At 44.6% G+C, this 26829-nt stretch overlaps 1 protein-coding gene across 1 annotated transcript in view; it reads left to right on the forward strand.

Annotated features, from left to right (window-relative positions):
* DECR1 (2,4-dienoyl-CoA reductase 1) overlaps nucleotides 1–26829 on the forward strand; it is a 541630-nt gene that overhangs the window by 295738 nt on the left and 219063 nt on the right. Inside the window, exon 6 of the mRNA XM_069621325.1 lies at nucleotides 21196–21295. Within this exon, the coding sequence (XP_069477426.1) occupies nucleotides 21196–21295 (100 nt within the window). The remainder of the gene's footprint in view (nucleotides 1–21195; nucleotides 21296–26829) is intronic.

The following is a 26829-nucleotide window of genomic DNA, read 5'->3' on the forward strand; positions in this document are numbered from 1 at the left end:
GCTTTGGGAGTCTGGCAAAGATGTGGAATGCGTTGGAGGACACAATCCATTCGCAGAACAAGTTACTCACCAACTAGCAACATTTTTTCGACTAGATGTTCCTCCAAAGCATTCCACATTGCCCTCTCAGCCTGCCCCTCATGAGAATTTCCTGTGCGATTCCAGCTTCCGTTTCTGCAAGGCTAAATGCAGTCCAGCAGGCATCAGACTGGTGTCACACATTCTGGGGGAAAAAACTTAAACTGAGGCTACGGGCGGCATGCGTCCTATTTATGACATCCTGTGACGTCGTCCTCGACGGAGGCCCTTGAGGGACATGGACCCGACGCTATCGACGCAGGACGCCCTCTGCCGCAAAAGTTTCTGAAGTGCACAACTGTGAACATTACATGTCAAAGATGTGGAATGTGTTGGAGGAACATCCAGTCGAAAGAATGTTACCAGTTGGTAAGTAACTTGTTCTTTACTGGGTGTGTTGAAGGAGTAGGCTATTGGGTGCATGAGTGGAGGCCGTAGGCCATGCACTCAAGAGCGTAGGCCTTGAGGACACCCACGGCAGTAATGCATTTTTAACTGCATCAGTTAGTGTGCTGAGATGTAAGGAATGGTTGTGGTTCCTATTTCAGGCGTTCTAGGCCAGTGTTGCAAAGAGAATGTGGGTAAATTGGCAGTGGCACAATACTTTGTGCATGGAAGTGGGTACGTCAATAGTATGTGATTGAAAGTGCACAGGGGTGCAGGACAGAGTGTATTTTTTTGGATTATGCTAACTGTTGCAATTTGTTGTTGCACAGCTCCATGGCGGTGCACTGCCGTTGGAAATGCTGCAGTGAAAAGCAACGCAGTGTGGGCACTGGGTGCACTGTTGCTTACTGTCAGTATGGTAGAGGGTATGGTTGAAGGGCAGCTTATATGGGATTGGATAGTGTGCTGTGTGCACAATGTTTGCATTATGGGAAATGTAAAAATGTTCTGGTTAAGTTGGCAGTCACACAATACTTTCTGAGTGTAAGTGGGTAACACAATAGTATGTGAATGAATGGGCGTAGGGTTGCCGGAGACAGTGAAATGTGTATACATTATGGTATTGTTGCATGTAACGCTGTGCATCTCCATTGCGGTGTGGAGGTTGGTTAGGAGTGCTGGTGCCAGTGGTGCGTATGTGCATAGTGGTAGTTGGTGACATGCTGAAATGTATGGTTGCATTGCTGTGCGGGGAATGTGTAGCACACCCACTGCAGCAATTTAGGTTTGATGGTGCACGAGGCACAGCGTGGTGATGTAAGCGTGCATTGTGCATTCCATGGTTGTGGTGATACTTGCAACATGCTCCAGTATTTAGTGTGCAGTAGGAGATTACCGCCATTATTGAGTAATATGATTCTCAAAATATACTGCGAATTGAACAATCTTTATTGGATTAGGTAATGCTGTGACTTCCTTTGCTATGCACGTGGCTGTTCACTGAACAATAGAAAGTTTCTGTAAAGCATGTTGTTTTGTCACCAATATGTCCTAGCAGTTTTTGAAAAAAATATGACTGGTAGGCCAGCCTAGAAATCTCCACCCACTTTTAGAATATGTTGCAATGAAACAGGAGAATCCAATTTAATTAATGACTGGATAACTTACCGGTAATCTTCATTACACGGTGTCCTACTCTTCCTCGTCCCCGTACTTACCTTTTGAAAGGCTCAGCCTCTTTACAGAACACTTTCAAAGCTCTTATTTGCTGGCTATGCCCCTACTCTGGAGGTAAAACCTCTCCCTTACCCAGGAGGCCTTAGTCGACAATAGTTCTGTAAATCTGTTATAAGCCTTCTATGGGCCTGTATTTGTTTTGTGTTACATAAATTCAGGCGAAACCGCAAAAATGTTTGTCTCAAATTGACAGCAGGGAATTTTAAAAGATACTGCTCAGTGGTCCCCATTTTTTTTACATTCAAATGGATTCTCCTTAAACGAGGTGTACCGGTTGCAGTGGTTCTATTGTGTGAATCCAATCAGTTTCCCATAATTTGGTTTTTGCTTTCGTTGGATTAGAAATTAGAAGTTCCCTTGTGATATTTGCGGCGTCCATTACAAGTTGCGCATGATTCCTCCATGAAAATGGAAAGGTATGATGCGATGTGAACACATACATAGATATTTTGTTTATTAACAACCCAGTATCAGAGACCATGCACATCTTTCTATAGAGATATAGAACTCGCCATGAGGACATCACAAATAATGAAGGTAGACCTAATTCATATCTCAATATCGACATTGGCAAACTATTAGGTAGGTCAAGAACTCTTTTCCAATAAATGCCCTCAATTCTTGACCAAAGGTGCTCCGTCCTAGGTACTTTGGTATCAGAACCATAGAGTATAATTGCTGCAGCCTTTTGTAGATAAAATTCCCCCATTTTCGCCTGAATAATCTTGGCTTGAGAGGCTGCTGTTTGCATCTTTGTTTCTAAGGATCTTACTTATGGTAGATCCGTAATGTTATTGTTAATGCCTAGGTATTTGTACTGATCAATAACCTCAAGAGTGTTTAAATTTAGTTGCCACTTCAATTTTTGTGATTTTCTACGTGAATTTGGAAGACAACATAAAATCTTATTTTTTTTATGTTGATTTCCAAATGATTTGCAATGGCATATTTTTGGAGGGCAGTTAGAAGTTTCTGTAGTCCAATCAGCGTTTTAGATTGTAAAAGCAAATCTAAATTGTCCGTGTAAAATAGCCACGGAAGTGGTGAAACACCGAGTTTCGGGGGTCAGATTGTTCAGATGCAAATACTTCTCCCATGTCCGCATTAAAAAAGTTGTAAATGGTAGAAGCAAGGACACATCCTTGTTTAAGTCCACGATACGTCAGGACAGGCAGTGATAATTTGCCATCTGTTGTTAGTCTTATCTGTATAGTAGTATCTGTATGTAACTGTGTAATAAGGAAGAGTAAAACATCTGGACATCAAACAGTTGCTAGTTTTTGCAGCATTAGCGATCTACTGATGAACTCAAAGGTCAATTTGAAATCAATAAATGACATATATACAGGTTGTTTTGATTTAATGATTTGTTGTTGGATTGCTGTTATAGAGATGAGATTGATGGAAGTACCAATTCCAGGAATGAAACCCGTCTGATGTGGGTCAAACAAGCTGTTACAATTAATCCATAAAGTTAGTTGTCTCAATGTAATACGTAAGAACATTTTTGCGGATTATGCAGCAAGGCAATTGGTATATAGCTGGAGGGTAATTGTCTATTACCTTTTTTAAAAATAGGGACTATTATAGACTTGCGCCAGCTAGCTGGAATTTGATTTGTGTTGCAGACTTCGCGGTATGTTAGAGAAAGTGTGTGCCTTCAGAGTGACATTGGAGAGGGCGAGACCATTGGGGCCCTCGAAGCACTCAGCTGAGCTATACATTTTTTTATGTCATCTGTCTCATAATCCAACGAAACCTTGAACTGTCTGTCATGTCTAGTTATGTATGGACTCTCATCTTTGCTAGCGTATAACTCTGCAAAATGATTGATAAATACCGATTCTGGCACAGCATTTATTTGGAGCGAGGATTGTGGCGTTATAGAGGCTCTGTGTAATAGGTGCCAAATAGCTCCAGAGTTTTTCGAAGCGAGGGAATGGAGCAGCATTTCACCATCCTGTTGAAACAAGAAGACTTTGCGATGGCTAATCCAGTGTTTATAATTACTTTTAGCTGCCTTAATTAGGGATATATGATTGAGGTTTGGAGTTTGTGAGGCGCCTTATTTCTTTTCTTAGAAGAGTTTTCCTCAATCTAGTTTCTGAACAATATTGATGTTTATGGTGGAAGATGGGTTTGTCACTTTTTCTTGTGACTTTAGCAAATAAGTGTAACATCGACACATAATCACAATTCCTCAGACAGGGCCTATTTTTACTGGACATATTTATTTCCAACTTTTCGTGGAAGTGTTGTAGCCTAACGTCATTCCATATTAAGCGATTGCGTCCACTATTAATCTGCAATTGACCACTCCTAGTGTCTTTTGTCCGCATTGCATCACATATGCTCCATCTCCAGGACATGGTTAACTGCTCGTGATCACTCTCATGTTGTTTTCAAATTTTAAAGTTATTTACACCAGAAAAGGTGTTTCGATCAACATAGATGTAATCTAAAATTGCATGTTGTGATAGCCTTTGCCAAGTTGGCTGGGCAGGTAGGTCTCCTTCAACTGCTCCATTTAGGAGTAACATTTGTCTGTTTGCCATGAATTCTGACCATCTGCGTTCAGTTTCAGTGTGTGGTGATTTTGTATTGGATAAATCATGTAAATTAAGATCACCCACAATAAATATAGTTGTAATAGATGTATCGACCATTATCAAATCCATAATTGAATGCATTGATTCAAAAAAGAGATCCTCAGTGATTGCCAGATGGTTCCTATATATGTTTACAAATGTAATAATGTGTGATGAAACTGCAATTTTTACCAGATGTATATAAAGATTGGGATGGGCCCAATTAGTAAGAGTTAGATCACTGGAGTTTTTAACTGCCACAAGTAGTCCCGCCATTGGTCGACCTTTCGCTGGACTTAATAAGTTAATAAGAATCAAATGTTTATTCCACACAGGTAGCGTAGCTAACCACGTCTCCTGCAATGCTTTTATGTCAAAATCATCTAAACCACTGGATATGTTATTAAAAAGATGGCTATGTCCATGGGTATTCCATGATAAGAGAGACAATGACTCTTGGAATCTGACATGAATGGCTAAGAGTCCTCAATACATCATTGTTGGGTATTCATTCGACTTTGATAGGCTCTGGTTAGCGGCTGTACAACATCTTCTCTGTTGGTGTTTCCAGTTGCTTGTTGCAGCTTTAGTAACAGGGTTCCTTTGGTATTGTCCACCATGATTTGTATTTTGTTTATTTATTTATAACACGCACCATGATGATGTAATTTTCATAGGACTCCTATGTCAATGTGAAGCCCAGACTGAACATTTCATCCTTAGCCTGCCATATAAGATTTAGAATAGCACCTGAACGAATCCATAATCTAGAGCTTGTTAAATCATTTTTATGTAAAAAGTCGACCCGCTCTATATCTGTGGTTATTATGTCCTCCAACGAGGATACATCAGTTAGAATGTTTAAAACAGACGTCCTGTTAAGATCATATCTTTGAGGAAGATCAGATCTACACTGTATTATTAGCGTATGTAAAGGAAGCTGTTTAGAAGGTTGACGAGAGTTTTGCATCGATTTGGTATTATGCTCGATGTGTGTTCTAGCCTTCTCCCTTGTAATAGGTATATACCGATTTCTCTCAGGCCTCTGGGCATCTTGTGGATGTATATAAGATTGACCTTGTACAACATACATAGTTGCATTATCTTTTGGTTGATCAGCAGTTCCAGCACCAGAAGAAAAGTGAAGCATTACATTTTCCATATCAGCAAGCCTTTTTCATTTGATTTGGATGTTTCGGTGATTCGCTGATTAGCAAGTACTAATGGTTGAGGTACAGGTGGTAAGACCCTTACTTCCTTCAAAACATTGTTCGTATGTGTCTCATTTATTTGTATAGCCTCCAGACGTTCGTCCAGTGGCTCATGAAGTGCAGGGTTGGTGTAGGTAAATTAGATTTTTTTGTTTTTTTTTAACCATTTTTCTTGGTGATGTTCAAGTATTTCTTACTTATTGCAGCACTCGCATCTGTAATTGGTTTATTGGGTCATGGTAAACTTTTAATAAAGTATTTAGATGCAGCACTAGAGGGTACAGAGGGGTTCTTAATATTTTTGATCTTTTTCACAGTCACCTTATTTTTCTTCCGTGTTGTATTAACAACTTTGGTAAAGATATCAAAATCAGCCACTGTTCCTGGTGTATTTAAAGCCGTAGGAGTCAGTGCATTTGTAGCAGGCACACTGTCAATGGCATGGACATCGGATGGCACATGCTCATTTACAATTTGAGTGCAATTTTAGGTCTTGGCAGAGTCCAAGACCTCAACGTGGGAGGGCCCAGAACTCACAGAGCTTACAGTAGTCTTCTTAGTTCCTCTCTGTTTAAGACAGGCTGGAATAAGGGGTAATGGCAACGTATTTCGGCAGTCACCAGACACTACTTGTGAAGATTCTGTTTGTAGAAAAAGCTTATTTAGGTTCACATTCGTCTCTAGTTGTACCTTAGATATAGTATAAAGTGTAGCTGCCTGTGACTGCAACTTTGCACCCATAAGTTCATATAGTTTAAGCATTGTGGTGAGCGCTAGGTTCATGGCCACTAAAGTGGGCTGCAAAATCGAATCAACTACTGGAGTTGCAGCAAGAGATCTGTTCTTGACAGATCCTCTCGATGGTGAATGGTCAGAGAACCTGATTGACAAAGGTGAAGAGATAGGAACAGTAGCTGGGAACATGATTGGCGATTATGAGAGTGTGGAGTAATGTGAAGAGTTAAATTCGACAGTTCTTTCTTTAACAGTTCTCTTCTTCACTGGCATATGGTTAATGTTAGCAGCTGCTAGAACCTTTACAGGACTACATTGATCGCAATCAGCTGTCAAAATAGCACTTTTGTTTGTTACCGGAGAGTCAATCACAACTAGGTCATCTGTAACCGGAATAATGATTGCACTTTTCAACGGCAGTATGCTAGGGTCTGAACTTACTGCTGGCGCAACTTGTTCCGATAATAGCAGAGTTTGAATACTGCCATATGTTTCCAACATAAGCGTTGCAGGCATGGACACCACCGTGTTGTATGTTATGGTTATATGTGTACAGCCCTGTGAGTGGGAGTTTTTGTCTGTAGAAGCTACAATGTTCTTATCCACCTCATTCAAAACTCCATTGCTTGCACCCGCCGGATAAAAAGAGCGCATGTCTGAGCACACCTTAATCAGGGCTGCAGGCACTGGACTTTTCAACCTACAACTAGTGTGTTTCTCCTTAAGCGGCATGCATTTTAGACGTTGCACGAGTTTAAGAGTTTGTAATTTCGATGGCATGTTGGTCTTTAAAGTGTATAAATCATATTTATGTGCTTGCGACATGCAAGTGCTAGTGTTTAGAAAGACCGAATGCAGCAACTAGACACAGCCCAATAAAACTGCGTGGTCAAACAATTGCAGACAGTAACGCGTTCACGGCAATGGCGCAATCAAGCTAGTAGAAATGGAATGCTGGGATGAGTGGGAGTGGCTTGAGCACTTGGCACAATTCAGTAAATTTTACCAGCAAGGTCTGCTTTTGCAATCTGCAGGATAAAGCCAGGAGCACAGCCTCAACAGCCTTTAACACAACAAGGCTTCTCACAATAGCGCAACACCCTAATACCAAATGACGTAGATCTGGGACCCTCCGCATTCAATTGATGGTGCCCAATACATGTGTTGGGGCTGGCCTGCATGGCACCACTACAAATGTCTTGAATCAACACTTCCTGAGCACTGGCACCTGAGGTAGCCAGTGGATCTTGCCTGAAACGGGCCCTTGGGGTATTTACCTGCTAGATCATAAACCATTGGGATAAGAATTACCATCCACCAGCTAATAGTGGCCGTGGACTCCGTCTGACCACACCCCCAGTCTCAAAGGTAACCAGAAAGTTGGCAGTTTCCCTAACAGACTTGGTACACTCAGGATAATCCATAACTGATATTTTAACATCAGGGCAGTGGCAGGCCTGTTCCTGCCGAGAAGTGGGGTCCGTAAATAAAGCTGGTAAAACTTTACTTTTAGACCTGTGACATCACGAAGAAACCTTGGGAATTAAGGAAAGTTTGCATCATAAACATAGATGTCAGGCCGAGTTGACAGCCACCAAGAACATGTTCAATGTTATACACTTTAAATCAATGGATTGTATAGGCTCAAATGGAGCCCCTCCCCGGGAAAGTCCATGGGGATGGGGAGGGGGCTTTCACCCGATGGTGCTTCTGGCCTAGAGAACGTCATCCTCTTAAGGCACCTTGATACTGTGAAGGGTCAGAAATGAAAGCCGGGCACAAAGTTGTCATGTTTTTGGTTAAAGACTTTTATTCAAATTAAATGGGTTGGGAAAATGCTTTTCGGACCCTATTAGAAAAAGGAGTTCTCCTACCTAAAAACCAAAAAACGAAGGATCTGATCGGTCTGTGTCAGGTTGTCGGAAATCAAAAAGCCGTCCTTGTGTCCAAAGATTCTATCCTGCCCATCACACTACAAACAAAATAATAAAGTGAGAAGGGAAATGTCTTTAACCTGGTATTGGGGAAAAGTTCTGATAAATGAAAACTATAATGGCTCCAAAATAAATATTCTCCAAGATGAAAAAGACCATGGATCCAGAGGGTGGTTCCCTTCCCCTGGATTCTTCAATGGGATGGCAATGTCTCTTGATCTAACCGTTCTCCATGTCTCTTCTTGGCCCACAACAATTCTGTTAGGTAAACAAGTTCTGTAATGATCTTTCTTTAACACAAATGTCTTCTTTGCTTAACAAACACTGTCCTTCTTTAACATTTTATAGGACTCTGTATTCACTTCTAACAGCCTGGTGTACTCTCCTGCCAGGACTTCTCTTGTACTTCCGACTGCATGGTGTACTTCTCTTGCCAGGACGTTTCATGTGATTTCCTCTGCCTGGTATATTTCTCTTGCAAGGCCTTCTCTCTTACGTTATAGTTCCTCTTTATATCCAAAATTGCATATACAGTTCTTGGGTCGGTATATCTGTCTGTTTCAATGTTTGGTCAAGCTTTTCCCCACACTTGCATGTCATGCACTCATATGTTATTGGGGTTTGGGTCTGCACTCTGCCCTGTTTTCTTTAAAAAATGTTCTTATTGTTTCTGTCTGGGCAATCTCATAACGTTCAAATTGTCATTGGCGTGGTCACCGAAATGCCATGGGTGCCCCACTTGCTTTGGGCTGACTCACCGGCTCTGTGTAGTGCCTTCTGTCCTGTTCACGCTCACACGGTGAAGCTCTGCCACTCGCTTCCTACTCTGCGCTGCTCAGACGTCTCGCTGGCTTCCCTCGCGGCTCTGCTCCTGCACACCTGCTTCCCTTCAGGTCCCAGTAAGGATTGCGCTGCCTCGTTGAGCTGGCGAGCACCCAGTAACTCCCTTGCGGCTCCTGACATCTCCACTGCATATCCTGCTCTCGCAACATGTCTCCTTATCTGCTGGCAAGTTCCCCTGCTCCGCCACACCGGCTCATGTCTCCAGCATTCACACACCTCTGCGGAAGATGCCTAGTCCTCTCCTGAACCATTTCTGATATTTTGGTTGCCATTTCTAAATGTCCTGCGCACATGTTTTCACCAAACAACTTGCACGGTCACTGTGCCTGAGGCTCCTTTTGCTTTGCACCAATTCCTTCATCCCCCTTGTCTCAGTACTTAGGTGGTTGTGGGAGTTGGAGTCCATTGATGCACAGAATTTGGAGAATTTCTCTCAATGATTCCACATGAAAGGTCAGTTCCGCATGAAGGCAAACCAGGAGTGAAAAGGGTTTTGTTGTCGCTTCTATTCTTCAGATCATAGATGACAGTTTGACCTAAAGAATATTGGGATATGGTTTCTTTATTCACCCTAAAGGGGGGAACAAATACACTTTTAGGGTATTGGGTGTTAGGGGGTCTTCCTCATGGGTTGAAGGGCGGATACCACGTCTCACCCTATGAAGTCTGGATATCTCCCTGGAGGTTGTCTCTCTCCATGTGATCCTCCCTCATACAGCTGCCCCCAGGGCCAGGATCAGGTTGCGGCTGCCGTTCCCCGGCCACATGGGAGGAGGTCACCGCTGGGAAATCATTGATGAATCCATTGATTTCATCACAATACCAATGGTCCACTCAATGGATTAAGGGACCCATGTCACCAAATGCGCATATTTCATCCCACTGTGCCCGCAGGGATGAAAATGAAAGTCCCATCAGAGCTCCTTTATGAAGGAATCGTAGGATGACTAGAATCCCACGTTGCAAGGCTGGGAGATTCTTCCCTCCACACCAGTCCACAAAGGTGGCTCAGTGACAGTCACATGAATGTAGAAGACCCACAGGCCTTCTGCACCACCTCTGTCTGCAGGGAGCGCACTAATGTTTCTGCAGGCTCACCTTACAATTTTCAGATCCCCCATGGATTGGACAGAGTGAGGACTTCAACGCCTTCACTTGTAGGGGAGACTGCCATCTGGGTAGCACCCAAGGGGGACTCAACTGAAGCTCGATCAGTATGGAGTCCCAACTCTGCTGCAGATTTCCAAAAATACTGCTTCTTGGAGGATCATTTCCCCAGCAGTTGGGAAGACCCTGACAAGTCTGTCTGCCCTTGTACTGTTCACATTCCTGACGTTGATCGCATTTAGAGATGCCAGATGAGGCTCTGCCCAGTGAACTATGGACATTGCTAGGTTTCCCAGGAACCAGCACCTCAGACCACCCTGGCAGTGCGCAAAGGATAGTTCCACAGTACTGTCTGAACAATTACAGCTTGTTTCCAAAGCTGGAACTTGAAGAACCACAGTGCCTTGCCAATGGCTGCCAGTTCTTTCCAATTGGAGGAGTGACATTTTACCTCTTGGAATCACTGCCCCCTGGAGGGCTTTGTTTACAACAGTTGCCCCCAAGCTCAGGCTACTGGCATCTGTAGGAAAATGATCTGAGAACTATGGGACAGGTGCTAGCTCTCAGGCAGACTTGGATCCCTGGTGAAGGATCCCAGAACAAGTGATGATATTGGATGACTGGTTGCAGGTGAAGACTGGCCCAAGAAACTACTTCAACTCATGAGGCAACGTGTCCCAGGAGAGTCTGAAGGACTCATGCTGTCACATATGGTCTTCTGAAAATGTAACATACGAAGCCCTGCAACCTATACAACCTGTCCAGCCGAAAACATTTCCTTCCTTTTTTCAGAACTGATCCTTGATGGACTGAAGAGACTGTGAGGGAAGCAGTAAGGTGGATGGAGACTGGCAAACCCTCTGCAGGCATACAATAAACATCCTCATGTTCTTGGCTCTGCCCAGCCAATCGTTTAACTAAGGGTAGACTTGAAACCATTTTTGAAGTAGGACTTGCCACCAAGGGGATCAACAGCTTTGTGAAGACTCTGGGAGCCGACTTTAGGCCAAACAGGAGGACTCGGAAATGAAAGTGAATGTTCCCCATTGTGAATCTAAGGAAGCACTGATAACTCCTGACGATAGGGAAGTGATAATTGGCATCCTGGAGATGCACGGGCAACCTCCATTCCCCACTTCGAATGCCAGAAATGATTCATTATAACAACGCCATCCTGAAGGTCCTGGACCTTCCAATGTTGTTCAGCTTCTGCAGGTCCATAATCAGTCTATATTTGTCTTCTCCTGGTTTGTGCATGATTAATGTCCAGGAGTAAAATCCCCATCCTTTCTGAGACTGAGGCACCCACACTTTAGTCTTCTTGTGCTGCAGATCTTGGAGCGTTGAAAGCAAGCCACCATATCGTCCCTGATGCTGGTGGTGAAAAGGAGAACTAAATGCTGAACCGTGCTGAGGGCTTAGGTATGTGTGACCAATTGGTCCTGTATATTTGAAAAGTAGACCAGTCTTCCTCTCACAGGGTGACAGAGATTGTCAGGGCTTCTATCCTTTTGGTGTGATCTGTATTTCTGAATGAACCTCTGAACCCAGACGACTTCTGTTCGTCTCTTGTCCTGGGGAAGAGCGGCTTCTTATATGTCATAGAACTGAAGGAACCATACGAGAAGGATTTGTTTTTCTTAATTCATCTGCATGTTTGTCTTCTTTGAAAACTCAAAGGACTTTGACCTCCAAAGCCACACAAACAGCGTGCCTTCTGAAGAAGCTTAAAGGCAACAGAATTCTGAGAACTGAAAAGTTGTAGGAGTATGAGTCTGACACAGTGGTGGCATGCTTGTTGGCAAAGACTTTTATTAGAAAAATAAAGAAAAGGAAAAACCTATCTTGCCCTATTTCTATGAGAGGTTGCCGTACCTCAACAAAACACTAAGGACTCTGTCAGGCTGTCTTGTAAAATAATGTGTCCACTGTCCAAACCTCTTTCTGTCCCTTACGCTTAACTAACTAAGGAAAAACTGGTAATCTTCTTGCTCCAGAAGGAGGCTTCTCTTGTTCCATATACAGACTTTTAAAGTTCAGTTTGTGGTGTGAAAACACAAATGACTCTTTAAACACAGTTCCCAAGTATCAAGTCCCAAACACAGTGTTAAGTCTGGTTCACTATCCTTCCTTGACTTCACTTAAATGTAGATCTTTTTGTTATCACAAAACATATTTTCCTTGTATCAGGGGGAAAGTCCCTTCCCCTTGTTTCTTCTCCCAACTCAAAACTGTAGTGCCAAGTCTGGTGCACTACTATCCTGCCAGAAGTTACTATAGAACTCTGAATTTCAGAACATGTCTTTCTCCTTCACATGGGCCCCAGATCCCTCTGGGTTGGTTTGGGATCTCCCTGACTTGTTTTACAGCTCCTTTCTCTTCTGTGTGGGTCCAAGACCTCTTTCTACGCCCTCAGGACCTCTGACTTGTTCTGGCCCTCACCCTCTTCACTATGTGTTTCTTCACTCTTGTGTCGGTCCCTGGCCCTTCTGCCTTGCTTTTGTGAGCCTAGTCCAACTTCATATGGGTCCTAGACCCTGTGTGTTGCTTTCATGGGTTCTCTACCCCAACTTCACTGAATGTCCATCTGAACAGACTTTGTGTAGTCTCCTGCCAGGTTCTGTTCCACATAGGATATTGCATACAGTTTGTTTCAATCTCTCTCTTCTTGATTTTCTTAGGGTCCCAGATCCTCTTATCTCGGCTTTGCCTTTGTATTTCTTTCGGGTCTCCGTCCAATTTACTTTTGCTTTTCCTCTTTGGTTCACTTCTGATTTGTACTTTGGGAGACCAGTAGGTAGTCTCCAGCAACTAGACTGTGAATGCTGGTTCCCATAGGTAGTCTTCACTGCTCCAGCCTTCCTCCTCGTAACAGTACTGAACTGATGATCATCACATAGTTCAGTGGCAATCTTCTTCGTCTCAGTATTCTCCTGGGACTTGGGTAGATAGAGGTGTGGGGCACCACAGGGTACTGAGTGGGATGAAAGGAAGGGGGGCGCAGAACTAAGGGAGGGAAATTCTGCATTCTCTCAAGGGAATTGTCACTGGTCCCATGGAGTGTTTCCCTCCCCATGAGATCCATCCACTGAGTTCCACCCCCAGGGGGTCCACCGGCTAGCGGACTCACCTTCCTGGCCTCATGGGAACAGGCTTTTCCCATGGAAGCAGTGACAATAAAGGAAAATAAAGGAAGAAAAACTAAGAGGGCTAAAACATTGCTATAATTTTCTCCCTCACGCTCCTTTACTAACCTCACCTCTATCTTGATAATAATACAAGACTGTTTTGAAGTAGAAATGTGTATTGCGACCAATATTGTTGGCAACAATCAAAATGTTCATATTTTTATGTGTTTTAGTATGTTGATAAAAATGGCGCGCAGCCCCAGAATTGCGGGCTCCCTTAACCCCGCCCACTGCCGCCACACCTCCAGCCCCTTTTGCACATCGATGGGAATGGAACGCTGCCACCAGCCCTCCTGGGTGAGGCCCCAAGCCTTGTAATTTCATGCGCTTTCCCCAAAGTATGTTCTTTTCTTTTTCTCTTGCAGATTTGGGAACACCGTCGTCCACCGGTGCCCTAGTTTGTCCCCGGCGCATGTCGGCCTCGACAGGCTTTAGCAGGTCCCGTCGTGCAACGGTTCCTGCCCCACATCAGTCCTGCATGCACTTTGTCTCCGGTGCCTTGGTGAAGACCACGGTTAGGACGGGTGATCCACGTGTGACGCTCTCACGGCCAGGTTGCTTAAACACTGGCTCACTCGTTGGCGACAGCTGTTTAACAAGACTCCTCCACAGAATATCAAGGACTACATCCGGAAGAAGACAAAGAAGGTAGGTGCCTTATTTTCCTAGGCACCCCACAGAGGAGACTCCTTCCCGGGGAAACCCTCTGGCGAGAGGGATCAATCTGGCCCTTGCACCGGCACAGGGAGCATTGATGCTCACACAGCTACTGACCTCACAGCCGAGGGGACCAAAGGCCCTACCGGGCCCACAGCCGAGGTGCCTGTGAGTTCTGCCACTACCAAGATTTGTCCTGATACCTGGTCCCTACCCAAGGGGGCGTCTATATGCATGACCAGCATTACTGGCCGGGAGGCAGAGGCCGCACAGCCGACCGGGTGTACACTTGAGGTGTAGGGCGGGGTGCAGCCGGGACAGACGAACATGCTGGCCGAGCCCGTTAACACGCCGGCTACAGGTCCATGTGCCCAATGCACGGACAAGATGGCAGCGGCACGGGACCAGATGGCTACCACTCCTGAACTGCAAAGGCAGTAACCCATGCAGGCAGGTGCGCAGGCCCGCTAGTCTGGTGACCAACAGAAGCTTTACTCCAAGGGAAGACTAGGTACCAATGACGCCCGTCACCTGGTCCACATCATACCCCATTATCTCGGATTCAAGGTACAGTGACCCCATGTACAGACAAGTGCTGGGGAGGCAGCAGGCATTTTAGCCACTGCCTCCAGTGCAGGATCGCGCACAGCCAGCCTGTGAGGACAGGTTTTTTGATAAATTCATGTCTTTCAAGTGGTCTCCACAAATGGGCTCCATTCTCAGGGGCATTATCAAGGAATTGTTGCCCCCAGCTTCGCCCGCACTACCCAACGCAGCACAACCCATGATCCTGCCTCAAGCTCCGCCTCTGCAGCAGCCTGTTCCTGAAGCTCCAGTAGCCCTGGTGCAAACCCCACTCCGGAAGCACCTCCAAAGGATGCTGGCATAACCGTACCGGGGCGAATGACTAGCAGGACATATACAACGAGGAGCAGCACACACCTTCCTCGGCAAAAGCCTTTCATGACAGGATTGCTGGCCTGTCAGAATACCTGGGCATCCCTCAGCCCCAAAAGGAGCTTCCTGAGGCAGGTTTTCTGGCAGAGGTCCTAAGCATCAGGGCGGAGGCAAGGTATGGCATACCCCTGCAGAAGGGTATGCAGGGCTTGGCTAAGAAGGAGTGGCTCAAGCCACACTCCACGCAACCCATTAACAAAAAGCTGGATGCTAAATTCATACAGGTCGAGGGGGACAGCATGCTTCTCTAGACACACCCGCAACCTCTGTCATCCATTATCGTTGCAGCATCCATGTATGCCAAGCCCTGAGCGCCCTCGTTTAGTACTGTCAGAGCAGCCCTCTTGAACAAGGAAGAAAAGACTCTTGAATCATACGGCAAGAAGGTCTACTCCAACACTGGTCTACACCTCAGGCAAGCCAATGCAGACACTATCCTTGCTATGGCTAATCAACCCCAGTGTTGGAAGTGAGCTGGGCGGTTGGGAGCAGTGCTCCTCTACTTTTTTTAATTAAGTTTTACTGTTCCTATACTTTTATTTTAAAAGGAAATTGTTGCGGAATTGTTTTGTTTTAAAGTAAAAGTGTAGGAAGCATTTGAAACTTGCACTGCACTGAACGTTCCCTTAAACAGCAGGTGCATTTGTCTGTGGGTTTGTATTGTGTGTGTAAGGGGCGTGGCAATGGGGTTTGTGGGGAGCTGGGTAGGCCAGAAGAGAACCTAGTTCCACTACTTCTTTTCATACACTTCGACCACTGATCAACACCTCTGGAGGGAAATCACAGACAAGGAGTTGTGATGATTGCTCGGTATGCAGTGTTAATAACAAAAATAAATTACTACAAACATTTTAAACGACACCTGAATAACGACAAAAAGTGGAATTTGTTAGTAAAAGTATATATAGGGTGGGGTAAGGGATACCGGATTAAACGGGGCAGGGGTAGTTGGGGGGAGGGTAAAAAGGATGTAGAAACAGGGGGTTTAGGGAGTGGAACCCCCAAATAAAAAAAGAATCGACTTTTTTCATTATTCAGATGTCATTTAAAATGTATGTCGTTATTTAGGGTGTCCTTATAAACACATGGAACCTGATTACTCCTAACAATAACCAACAAAAGGCCTCCTCGAAATCACATAAAGAACAGCAGGTCATAAACTGAGACGAGGAAGAGACAGGGAGCAGTGATGGTTACTCTGAATGAGCACCAACACCAGCGGTCTAATCGCAGGGAGAATCCAATTGGCCCGACATGGTTTAAAATCATGCCGGGAAATGAAATGAGGAGTTCTCCAGCTCTGTGCAGAGCGAGGTACCAGCGCCATAGCTGAAATCCTGGTCTGCTATGCAGCCAGATAGTTCACTGTCCCTGATGCGTGTTGGGGGTCCTGGGGAAGACCGAGCTGGCGACGGCAGAACAGCTGGAGCAACCATGCTAGCAGCCCCAGGAAACTGAAAGGAGATGCAGTGCCCGCTCTGGGAAACAGAGAGCAGCGACAAGAAGGTGAAACACCCTGGGGAGGGCACAGAAACCAGCCGCACATAGAACCGCAGCACAGGCATCTGAAAGCTACTAGAGCCTTGGACTAGATTCAGCAAGAAGGGGAGACATGCAGAAAAATACACGGAAGCCAACCACACAGAAAGCAGCAACACAGGTACCCGAGAGCTGCAGGAGCCTGAGAGAGGCACCCCACTGTCCAGAAGAGACAAACCAAGGAGAGAGCTACGCGGGTGGCTAGAAGGTGGCTGGGAGACTCAGGGAAGCCCAGAAGCAAGAGTGTCAAAGGGTTGGAAGCCCCGGGAACGTTGGGTGTGTTTGCCGCTAGCACACCCCGAAATACAGTTGAGAAGAGGGTATGGGACCCTGTAAATGAACTGTACATGTAAGTCCTGGCAGGAGAGTATACCAGGCAAAGCCAAGTGTGTGAAGCAATTGCATGGAAGTCCTGGCAGGAGAGTATACCTGGCAGTCAATTCTGGTAACTGAACTGCACAAAGGTCCTCGCAGGATAGTATTGCAGGCAAAGTCAAATGTGTGTAATAAACTGCATAGGAAAGTCCCAAGGAAGAACCATGCTCTTAGGATTTTGAGTTGTATTGAATGTGAAAGAGAACCTGGCAGGGGAGTATACCATGTATCCTGCGAGTCTGGGACCCACACCCAAATTGTAATACAGTAAGAAGAGAATCCCAAGGAAGATTCACGCTCTTAGGATTTTGACCTATTTTGAAAGTTCAGAGAAACCTGGGGAAGGGGGCTATTTCCCCAGGAGTTGATTACAATACCAAGAGTAGGGAGATTTCCTCTTGGGCTACAAGGAACTTAATTCCCTGGAACTGTGAACATTGCATACTCAGAACATTTGTTGGAGTTATACCTTTGTGTTGGATTTGAACATTTGTGCGCTTCAAGAGCGAGAGCCAATACCGTTAGCGCCATAAAGTTAGTTTGAGTGTGAGGGCTAGGATAGGATTTCGGACACAGGACATACTTTTACTTTGGACATCTTGACAAAGGACAGGCCCTTAGGCTTGGTTGAGGTAGGGAAATACCTCCTAAATTGGGGACACTGAAGCATTTTCCAACCCCTTTATCATTAAATAAGTCTATAACCAGAACCAGGAGTCCTGTGTGTTCGAGTATCATTTTTGGCTCCAAGGTTAACTTGGCTGAAAACGGGGAGTGTAAGGCAACAATGACATGACCTAAGTAACGCACAACACACATAAACAATGTATGACCGATTGCCAGGGTCAAGAGAGCAGGAGCACAAGAATTACAGTCATGGCAGGTGAGTTGATGAAAAAAGGTTTCACACTACTCATGATACCTACCGGCACATCTGAGCCATCCAGATACCACTGGTCCCTGCATTAATTTGTGATATCCGCTGCAATCTGTGCACTAGCTGCATCAATCTTAGTTGCTCCACTCTGCTAAGTGACCACTACCTTCAAGTTTTCTCCCGAACTGACTCTGTTCTTCATGCCAGGATGTGGCTCTTCACTCCACTTAGTGCTACAAGGAGCATACTGTCTCAGTGTCGGTTTATAGTCAAAATATCGAAAAAATTATGCCGAAATACAAAAATGCCGAAAGAAAAATGTCGAAAACAAATAAATCGAAAACATACATATAATAGAAAAAGTCATTTTTTAGAAAAATGTCGAAAAAAAAGTCGACCAACAATGGTAATATACAAATGTAAAGTGTCATCAATAGTACCGTTTAAATAAGGGGGGTTCCCCCCAAACCCCCTCACCCGATACCCCGCAGTCACCCCCCTCCCCTCGTACGTAACACATATGAAAACCCCACGGAATGAAGAATAGAAAGGGTTAAGCAAATAGGTGACGACCACGAGTAAAGAACAGTGCCTAAATATAGAGGAACAGATGACGGTTGTGAAAAACCGTCAGTACCTGACAGAACCCAACGTCAGAGCAGATTACAGTGAATGGTATACAGTTACTTCAGGCTAAAACAGGTAATATTAACATAACTACTATTGAAATATCTTACTATAAATAAATGTGTGACAGTAATAGTAAAACAGTTTCTTTTCTTCGTTGTTTTAGACTAAAAAATGGCAAAGTGGAGTATATAGCTTCACAAAAAGGAGGTAAACAAATGGTTTACAATGGATATATTTACTATAAAGAGGCAGAAAAAAAAGAACGCGCATATTGGAAGTGCACAGAGTATGGCAAGACAAAATGTAATGCAAGGGCAATAACAGAGGCTTCTAACATAAAGATAAAAGGCGAACATAACCATCTGCCGGATAAAACAAATATTATAATTAAAAAAACACTTCACGAACTCAAACGCAAGGCATTAGAAAACCAAGGTGAAGCAAGTGGTTCAGTAATTTCAACTGTATGTGACAAGTTACCGTCACACATATCGGCACAAATGCCTGGTGAAAAACGAATGCAGCGTACGGTAAACCGGAAAAGGCAACAACAAAAAATCTGCCACCGGCACCGACAATATACAATGAAGTGACAATACCAGAAGTGTTTAAAGTAACTACAAAAGGAGAAAAATTCCACCATGCAACCATAGAAATAAACAACGAAAATATAATAATAATTTCAACTGCTACAAACTTCCAGCAACTGAGTCAAAGCCAACAATGGCAAAGTGATGCCACATTCAAAGTGTGTCCCCAACCGTTTCAGCAATTTTCAACCATTCATGGAACAATAAATAACAAACTTGTACCGCTTGTTTATGTTTTGATGCCAAAGAAAAGCGAAGAAACAAATAAAATCGTGTTTAACAAAATTAAAGACACTGTACCAGATTCCCAACCCACCAATATAATCATGGATTTTGAAATTGCACAGATCAGAGCATTTCCTACAATATATAAAGATACAAAGATACAGGGGTGTTTTTTTCATGTTACTCAAAGCATTTGGATGAAATTACAGAAACTGGGACTAAGCACAAAATATACAGAAGACAGTACTTTTCAATATAACATTAAAAAACTTTTCGGTTTGGCGTTTGTTAGAGAGGATCAAGTTATACATTTTTACGAACATTTGATTGACAGTGAGTATTATAAAAATCATGAGGATGAAAATTCAGACTTGCTAAATTATATGGAGAACACTTGGCTAGGACAATTAACCCGGAGTGGGTCAAGACGCAGGCCCAAATTTAATATAAAACTGTGGAATTGCTACCAAGCAACTTTAGAGGGGAAACCAAGAACAAACAATGCGTTAGAAGGATGGCATAGCCGAATAAACAAACATTTCAATACCAAAAACCCAAACTTGCGGCATTTTTTAAAGGAGTTACAAAATGAGCAAACAGACCAGGAATTTCGACTGTCACAAACAATTTCATTAGCAAATGCAGAAATGAAAAGAAATAAATACAGAGATCACAAACAAAAACTTGAACAACTGGTACATGATTTTGATGAACAAAATAAAGAAAACTATCTGGATTCAGTAGCATTTAATTTAAAATGTTAAAAGTACTTATGGTTTCGTAGCCTCAACGATCCAACATATCAAAACACAAGCGTATCCAAATACACCAACCTGCAAACTCCATAAATCCCAAACTCCAAATGGCAATCCGTAGGAAAATCACAAAAAAACCCAAGAAAAATCCAAATCCACAGTATAAAACAGTGAAATACAGTACAGATGAAAAGGTACAAATCCCAAAAATCCCCCAAAAAAACCACAATCCATGAGAGAAGTCTATAGAACCAAAAAAACCATAACATCCATGAAATCCGGAAGAAAAAAAGCCATTGGGTTCCAAAAAAGTCCAGTGAAAAAAAACCAAATCCACAAAATCCATGAACTGAGAAACGGAGACCCGAACACAATGGGAACGGTTTCGAATGAACTTTAAAAATGGCGGTGATGCTTACGTACACTCACGTAACGTACGTACAAAACAACAAAAATAACAAATAACAGCAATATGTATTTGTACATTTCTAATGCAATAGCGCCATCTAATGGAATATAGTTATAATGAATGTTCAACGTCAGGAAAGCATTCTACCTATTTATTATTTAATATTTATTAATATTTGTTACAGTTAAACTAAAATAAAGAGTTTTTTAAAAGAAATAATTATAAAAATATTATAAATATTGTAATACTATGTTGCAATGTTTCAATATTAAATTACATATGCTTAATAAAATAAATATAAATACTTACCTTGTATATCCTTAATGTTCTTTATATATTGCATGTACTATTATTTTTCGAAAAAAGTAGGAAAAAAGTCGACATTTTGTATTTTCAACATTTTTGTTTTTCGAATAAATATTTTCAACATTATGACTTTCGAAAATATTGCATTTGAAAAAATGACTGCACACCCCCAGCGTCTATGCTCAGCGACCAGCATCCGTGTATGCAGTCTCACTTCCTTTGGATCACGTCAGAAGTCATCTTACGGTTGATTTGCACTACCTGTTATCTGGCAGACTACCCTCATCACTCCCCGCACCTCCCTTCTGTGTAGGTTGTCCTTTGAAGGAAAAACGTTTCCCAAAAAAACAATTTGAACAGGAGTGAATTTGCAGGATTACTGCTGTTGACTGATAACTTTATTTGTGGTACTCCTACGCCTCAATTACACAACACATTAAACATTTTGCATTTGTGTATTTTGTGATCCCAGAAATGTTTGCTTTTTCTGTTACTAAATTGCATACTTCTGTAATTTGTTTTTGCTTGTATATGCATAAGCAATTTCACCTCTTCTTGTTTTTCTCAGGAGCAGCATTCTTGGCGATTACTACAATCTATGCTGAAAGTGGGTCAGGATTTGTAGTTCCTAGTGCCTCTGCCAAAGCTGGCATAGAAGCAATGTACAAGTGAGTAACCACAATGTCCTGGCTTTGGTCCAAGAATGTCATACTCACTCTTGCATTACAGGTATTTTGGATATCTTTGCTTTGAACACCAGTAGTGCACAAGATTAAACCTACCAGTATATTTGTTTGAGAGACTGACAAATAATTGTAAAACCTCAATCCTAACAGATCAGGAGTATATTGCCGCTTGGAAATCATGTTTTTATTGTACAGCGGTATAGAACATGTATGTACACAGTACATTTCATTTATGTATGGTTTGTCAGTATATACATTCGCCATGATGATCCCAGAGCCGACATTCCAACACCATTACCAGTGCTATTGGATCTGTGCTTTGGATCTCAATATTTACCTGCTCATCTTTATCTAGCCACACCAATACAGCTAACTTTGGTGAGAGAGACAGAGAGAGAGAGAGAGACAGAGAGAGAGAGAGAAACAGAGAGAGAGACAGACAGAGAGACAGAGACAGAGACCTAATTGCAACTCCGAGTCCACAAGGATCATATGTAACCCAACCTGTATACCTTGCTGGTATGCGCCAACACCCCTGGTCGGCTTTGTCCAACCATCAAAATATGCTGCACCTTCTTTTCTCTCTAAATATCTTGATGAATACAAAGAAATGTCTATTTGATGCCTTCTCAAAGGTTGAGTTTCATTGACTTTGTCTGGGATATTGATTCCAGGCAGATGTTCATCATGGAGGAGAGGATATAGAAGCTACACAGAGCTGTTGCTCACTTCATGTCCATAAATGAAAAGCATCTCCAAAAGGTCTTCACCCTCCTTCCATACGGACTAAAGAAGCATTTGTTGCCTTTTAGAGGCATGTGCAAATGCCATCTGCAGTGCAACTACCTGGTCTTAGAAATCGTCTTATTGAAACATTACTCTATGGTTGTATGTTCTCTGAGCAAAGCTCAGTTTGGGAAGCCGCTTTGGTTAGTTCTAGGATTCCATCCTCCCAAACAAAGCGCAATGCTGTAGGAATCTCCCAGCAGTGTGGCGGTAAGTGGACAGTACGTTGGAATATGTTAAACATATTCACTACTGTACTCTTGTCTGTGGCCCCCTTTGCTTCAAATGTCCTCCCACCAACCCCTAAAATCATTCCAGTCTTCTAATCCCTGTATTGACAAATAGAAAAGGACTGAAGGATGGTTGCCCAGGGCAGAGCATGCAAGGACCTGTGTGTGTGGTTTCTGCAGATTAGAAAATGGCCATTGCTGTGCAGTTTTGGTTCTGGTCAGGCCCCTGTAGAAAGGGAACCCCAATAGTATGGAGTAAAGGGGACTATGGACTTAGTCGTTGTGGTGATTAACTTGTGCATTTTTCCCAGTTTCCATTGGCACCAGAGGGCCAGGATTCCTAAACGTTAGAAAAGAGGGGCCAAAGTTTATAACTTTTATTGGTGAGAAGGCAACACGCTTGTTTTGGAAGCAAGACAACGCTGCACAGGTTTGAATCCCGATCCCACGCTTGGAAACTAATCTCTGGTATTGATAGCACTATAAACAAACAATTATAATTATTATACATCTCTTGGCTCCGAGCATCATGTTTGCCCACTTTAACTGAGGGTAGCCACCAAAACGTGTTTCACTGAACCCTCCTCTCCACAATTTCGCCAGCATAACTGGGAACAGGATACCCTCATTCTGTTCACCTTTTGTGGTGTGTAGTGCCACCTATGCAGGAGTTTATATTTCAGTTCCTGATTCTGTGCCGTGGTAAAAAGCCCAAAGACGACTGCGGAACATTGTTTGCCAGCATCTATTGCCCCTTATCTTCAATGGTCCCCGTGCTGCCGCCCCGATTAGGAAGTCTGCAGAGGGTGCAGATAAGACCTCTATTGGTCACACTGTCTGTGATAACTCGTTCCCACTCTGTTCTGGTTTTGCCCCTTCCCTCATTGAGGGAGCGCTCACCCAATGCCTAAGCTACTAGTTTGCGAATTGGCCCCCCTCCTTTAACCCAAATGCTGTGAGACATTCTGCAAATATTTTGAAGCACTAAGTGTCATACAGTTCTCTAATCTCCCTCAGGCGACTCTCTGCCCATCTTGCAAACCTATTGTATTCAGTACACGGAGGAAAGGCTGGATTCCGGAGCACGGGTATCCTTGGCAACAGCCACAGGGCTAAACCGTCCTGTTTGCTTTCTGTGAAATCCCTGAGGGTATCCCATATAGCGAACCTCGAGAAATCCTTATTCGGGTGGCCAACGAGGGGCTGATCTGCTGAGATCTGAACTCTAGGGGTGAATGAGCGAGAAAGACTTACCGGGATGGGGAAGTCCGGGGTTGTACTCTGGTGCACAGCCCATGGGAGACATGGTATGGTACCAGAGAGTAAAGAGAGTGGGGCGAGATCCCTGAAACCTTCTTAGGCTGTATTACATCTTCCTCCCATTAGATCTCTCCTGCCTCAACCGAAGGCCCCTGCATATCTGGTAAATACACTAGGAGTCGGAACCCCAGTAGATCTGAAAACCACATCTCCAAGAAACCCTGCTTTCCCACTTTGTACCCAAATACTCCCAACCATTCTTCTTCCTGTCCCTCTGATTATTATTTACTCCTACGTTTCCCGTCCCCTTTCCTCCATACTTGTGTGACATTCCGTCCTTCAGGACGGAACCGGATCACTTTTGTCAAAAAGCATCAACAAGTTTGTCCTATTCTATTTTTACGCGGGTTACCGCACGTGGCCGTAACCCCACCCTCCTGAGCTCAGAATCGCCCTTCAGTCCTTTTCTCTGCACAGTCGGGGCTGGACGCACTAGCATCACTGGGAATTTTATTTTTGGTTCTGTTGTCCTTTCTTCTGGCTCCGGCTCTGGTTCCTTGGTCGCCTAGTTCTCCATCTATGCCGGAGCATCTGGGATTCGTGTCCTGTTCTTGCGAACGTCGCTTCGCTAGGGTGGATCTCCACTCTCTTTACTTGGTGTGCTTTGGCCCGGAACATCGTTGGGATTCATGCTTCTACTGCGACTCCCTCTGTCAGGGCACTCCAGCGTCGTCTTCTTCAGTGGGAAGAGGTGTTTCAGCGCGTTCCTCCACCTCATTTCCATCTTTTCATCAACAAAAAGAAGAAACTCCCAGTAAGTTCTTTACATTTTAGGGCACCCCAGCCATGGGACTCCTTTCTGGGGTCTTCCAGGTCTGGGAGAGGCTTGTGTAGCTCTGTCACCAGGCTATCCCCTGAGGTGCCCAAGGGCCTAATAGGCGTACCAGACTAATCTCGGAGGTTTCACGCAGCGGACCTGCCAGTACCAGACATCGTTCTGAGGTCCCCCAGTTGGAGGCTAAGGCTAAGCCCAGTTAGTCTGTAGCTCTGGATACCAGGGTTTGCCCTGAGGTCTCCATTTCTGGAGCTTTCCACACCATCACCAGGGTACGACTTGAGGTTCCCGTTTCTGGAGCTTTCCATACCGAGTCTCGGCTCGAGGCCCCTCTAGAGGGATCTTTACGTACTGGGTTAAACTCTGAGGTTCCTCTTTTTGAGGGTAAGGTCAGCACCGACAGACCCTCTTTGAAGGTCTTGTCAATGAGGTATATTCCTCAACCGTCCTACGCTCAGGGTCATGGCGGTACCGGTCTGTCGAGGGGGCAAAGAGGTCGGTCACTGACCATTACTCCTCCACTACCGGCTTTGCCAGGTTCCTCCACGGGAGGCTATGTTTGTGGCAGGTTCTAAGATGTCCAGTAAACATCAGACCACCAATACTGGCTCTGAGGAGGATCCTTGTGTCAAGGCTAAGGTGTTGTTGAAGTCCTCTGACCCCCCTGAGGAGACAAAGGCCTCATCTCCACATGTGACACAATTCTCTTCAGGTGTCAACAAAATGGCGGCCCAACCTCCATGGTCTACGGTGGCCATTTTGGATACTTCCCTTACGCCGACGTTCACGCCGTCTGGTACTGGGAGCATTTCTTTTGGGGCTGAGCAGCCTTTTCCACGTCAAGTGGACAACAGAAATTGGTTCCGCCTGTCAGTGGACTAGAGTGTTCAGACACCATTCCTTTATACAGTCTTGCTACCTCCTGCTTCCGCTCCACTGGTTTACGTGGACCCGGCCGGTGGTGGGCCTTCATGGCAACTGTTGTCCTTGCATTTATAGGGGTTTGCCCCTCACGAGCGGCCTCTGCCTGTACCTACGCCAAAGCCTTCGGCTGAGGATGAGTTCTTTGGGAAATAGGCTCATGCACTCTGACCCTATGAAGGCATATTTCAAGCATCTTTTCAGGGAAGTGTACCCTGACCCTCCTGGCCCCCCTTCGGCCCCAGCCGATCCGATGCTGGTCCGGTTGTGCCACTCCCTCCAGCTCTTCCTTCTATACCTCCTCCACCTCTTCCTCCCTTACCCCTGTTGTCCCCTATAGAGAAGACACTGGCGGACCGGGACAATACTTTAAACCCTGAGGCGGTATGTGTACCGGACCAGTCTTCTTCTCCTGCCTTGTTGGAGGAGCAGCAAGTGGATCAGGACAGCAATGAGCAGCCCCACTCGGTGAGAGCATTCCATGAACGGCTCCTGGATATGATGGCCCTCCTTGAAATTCCAGTACCTGAGGCCGCCACTCCGCAGCAGGGGGTGCTTTAGGGGAGCCTTTACCGTGTCACCTCAAGAGCGTACCAGCCTGTTCCACCAGAAGGACGTCTTGGCCGAGGCCCGTAAAATATGGGATAAACCCCACACTGGACTTCAGATCAACAAGAGAATTGACGCTCAATACAAGCTTCACACCTCTGAGGAAATAGCCTTATCGGCTTTTCCGCTCCCATCCTCGACGGTGGTGGCTGCGGCCACACTCCAGTCCAAGCCGCAGCTGCATCTTCAACGGCAGCAGCTCAAATCCTATCCAGCGAGGATAAACTTTTTGACTCCTTGGGCAAGAAAGTCCTTGCGCTCCAGCTTCGTCAAGCGAAGACCGGGCTCATCCTGGCAGCACCCAATCAGAGGCTGTGAAAAGAGTTAGCCGATTTCCAAGAGTGCATTCCTGCGGATAGGCTAGAGGACTTTAAAGCCGGGTTGTCGGATGCCAGAGTACTGGCGCAGGATCTACTGGAAGCTGCGGCACACCACGTGGATACCTCAGCTCGAGGCCTTTTGGTAGGGGTGGACAGCTCTCGCCAGGCGTGGCTTCATGCGACAGTTTTCTAAGGAAGTGCAGGATAAAGTTCAGAACGCATATATGCCCATCCTGATATGGAAACCGCATCGGAAATATCTGCGGTTCTCCCTTGGAGTATAACATTTGCAGTTCTGTGTGCTCTCGTTTGGTCTCCGCTCAGCGCTGCGTGTCTTTACGAAGATGATGTTGGTGATCGCAGCTTTCCTTCAGCTACATGGTGTTCATGTATATCCGTATTTCCACAGACGGCTTCGAGCAATCTTCAGTCTCTCCTCCAGCTCCTGTTCCATCTTGGGTTGTTGGTTAACTGATGAAAATCTTCCATGACAGTCTCTGAAGACCTGATTTTCCTGTGTTTCAGTTAGAATACGATCGATTCCAGGGTTTACCT

This window comes from Ambystoma mexicanum, chromosome 5q (assembly GCF_040938575.1).
Source record: "Ambystoma mexicanum isolate Mex_15411 chromosome 5q, UKY_AmexF1_1, whole genome shotgun sequence".
NCBI classification, from domain to species: Eukaryota; Metazoa; Chordata; class Amphibia; order Caudata; family Ambystomatidae; genus Ambystoma; species Ambystoma mexicanum.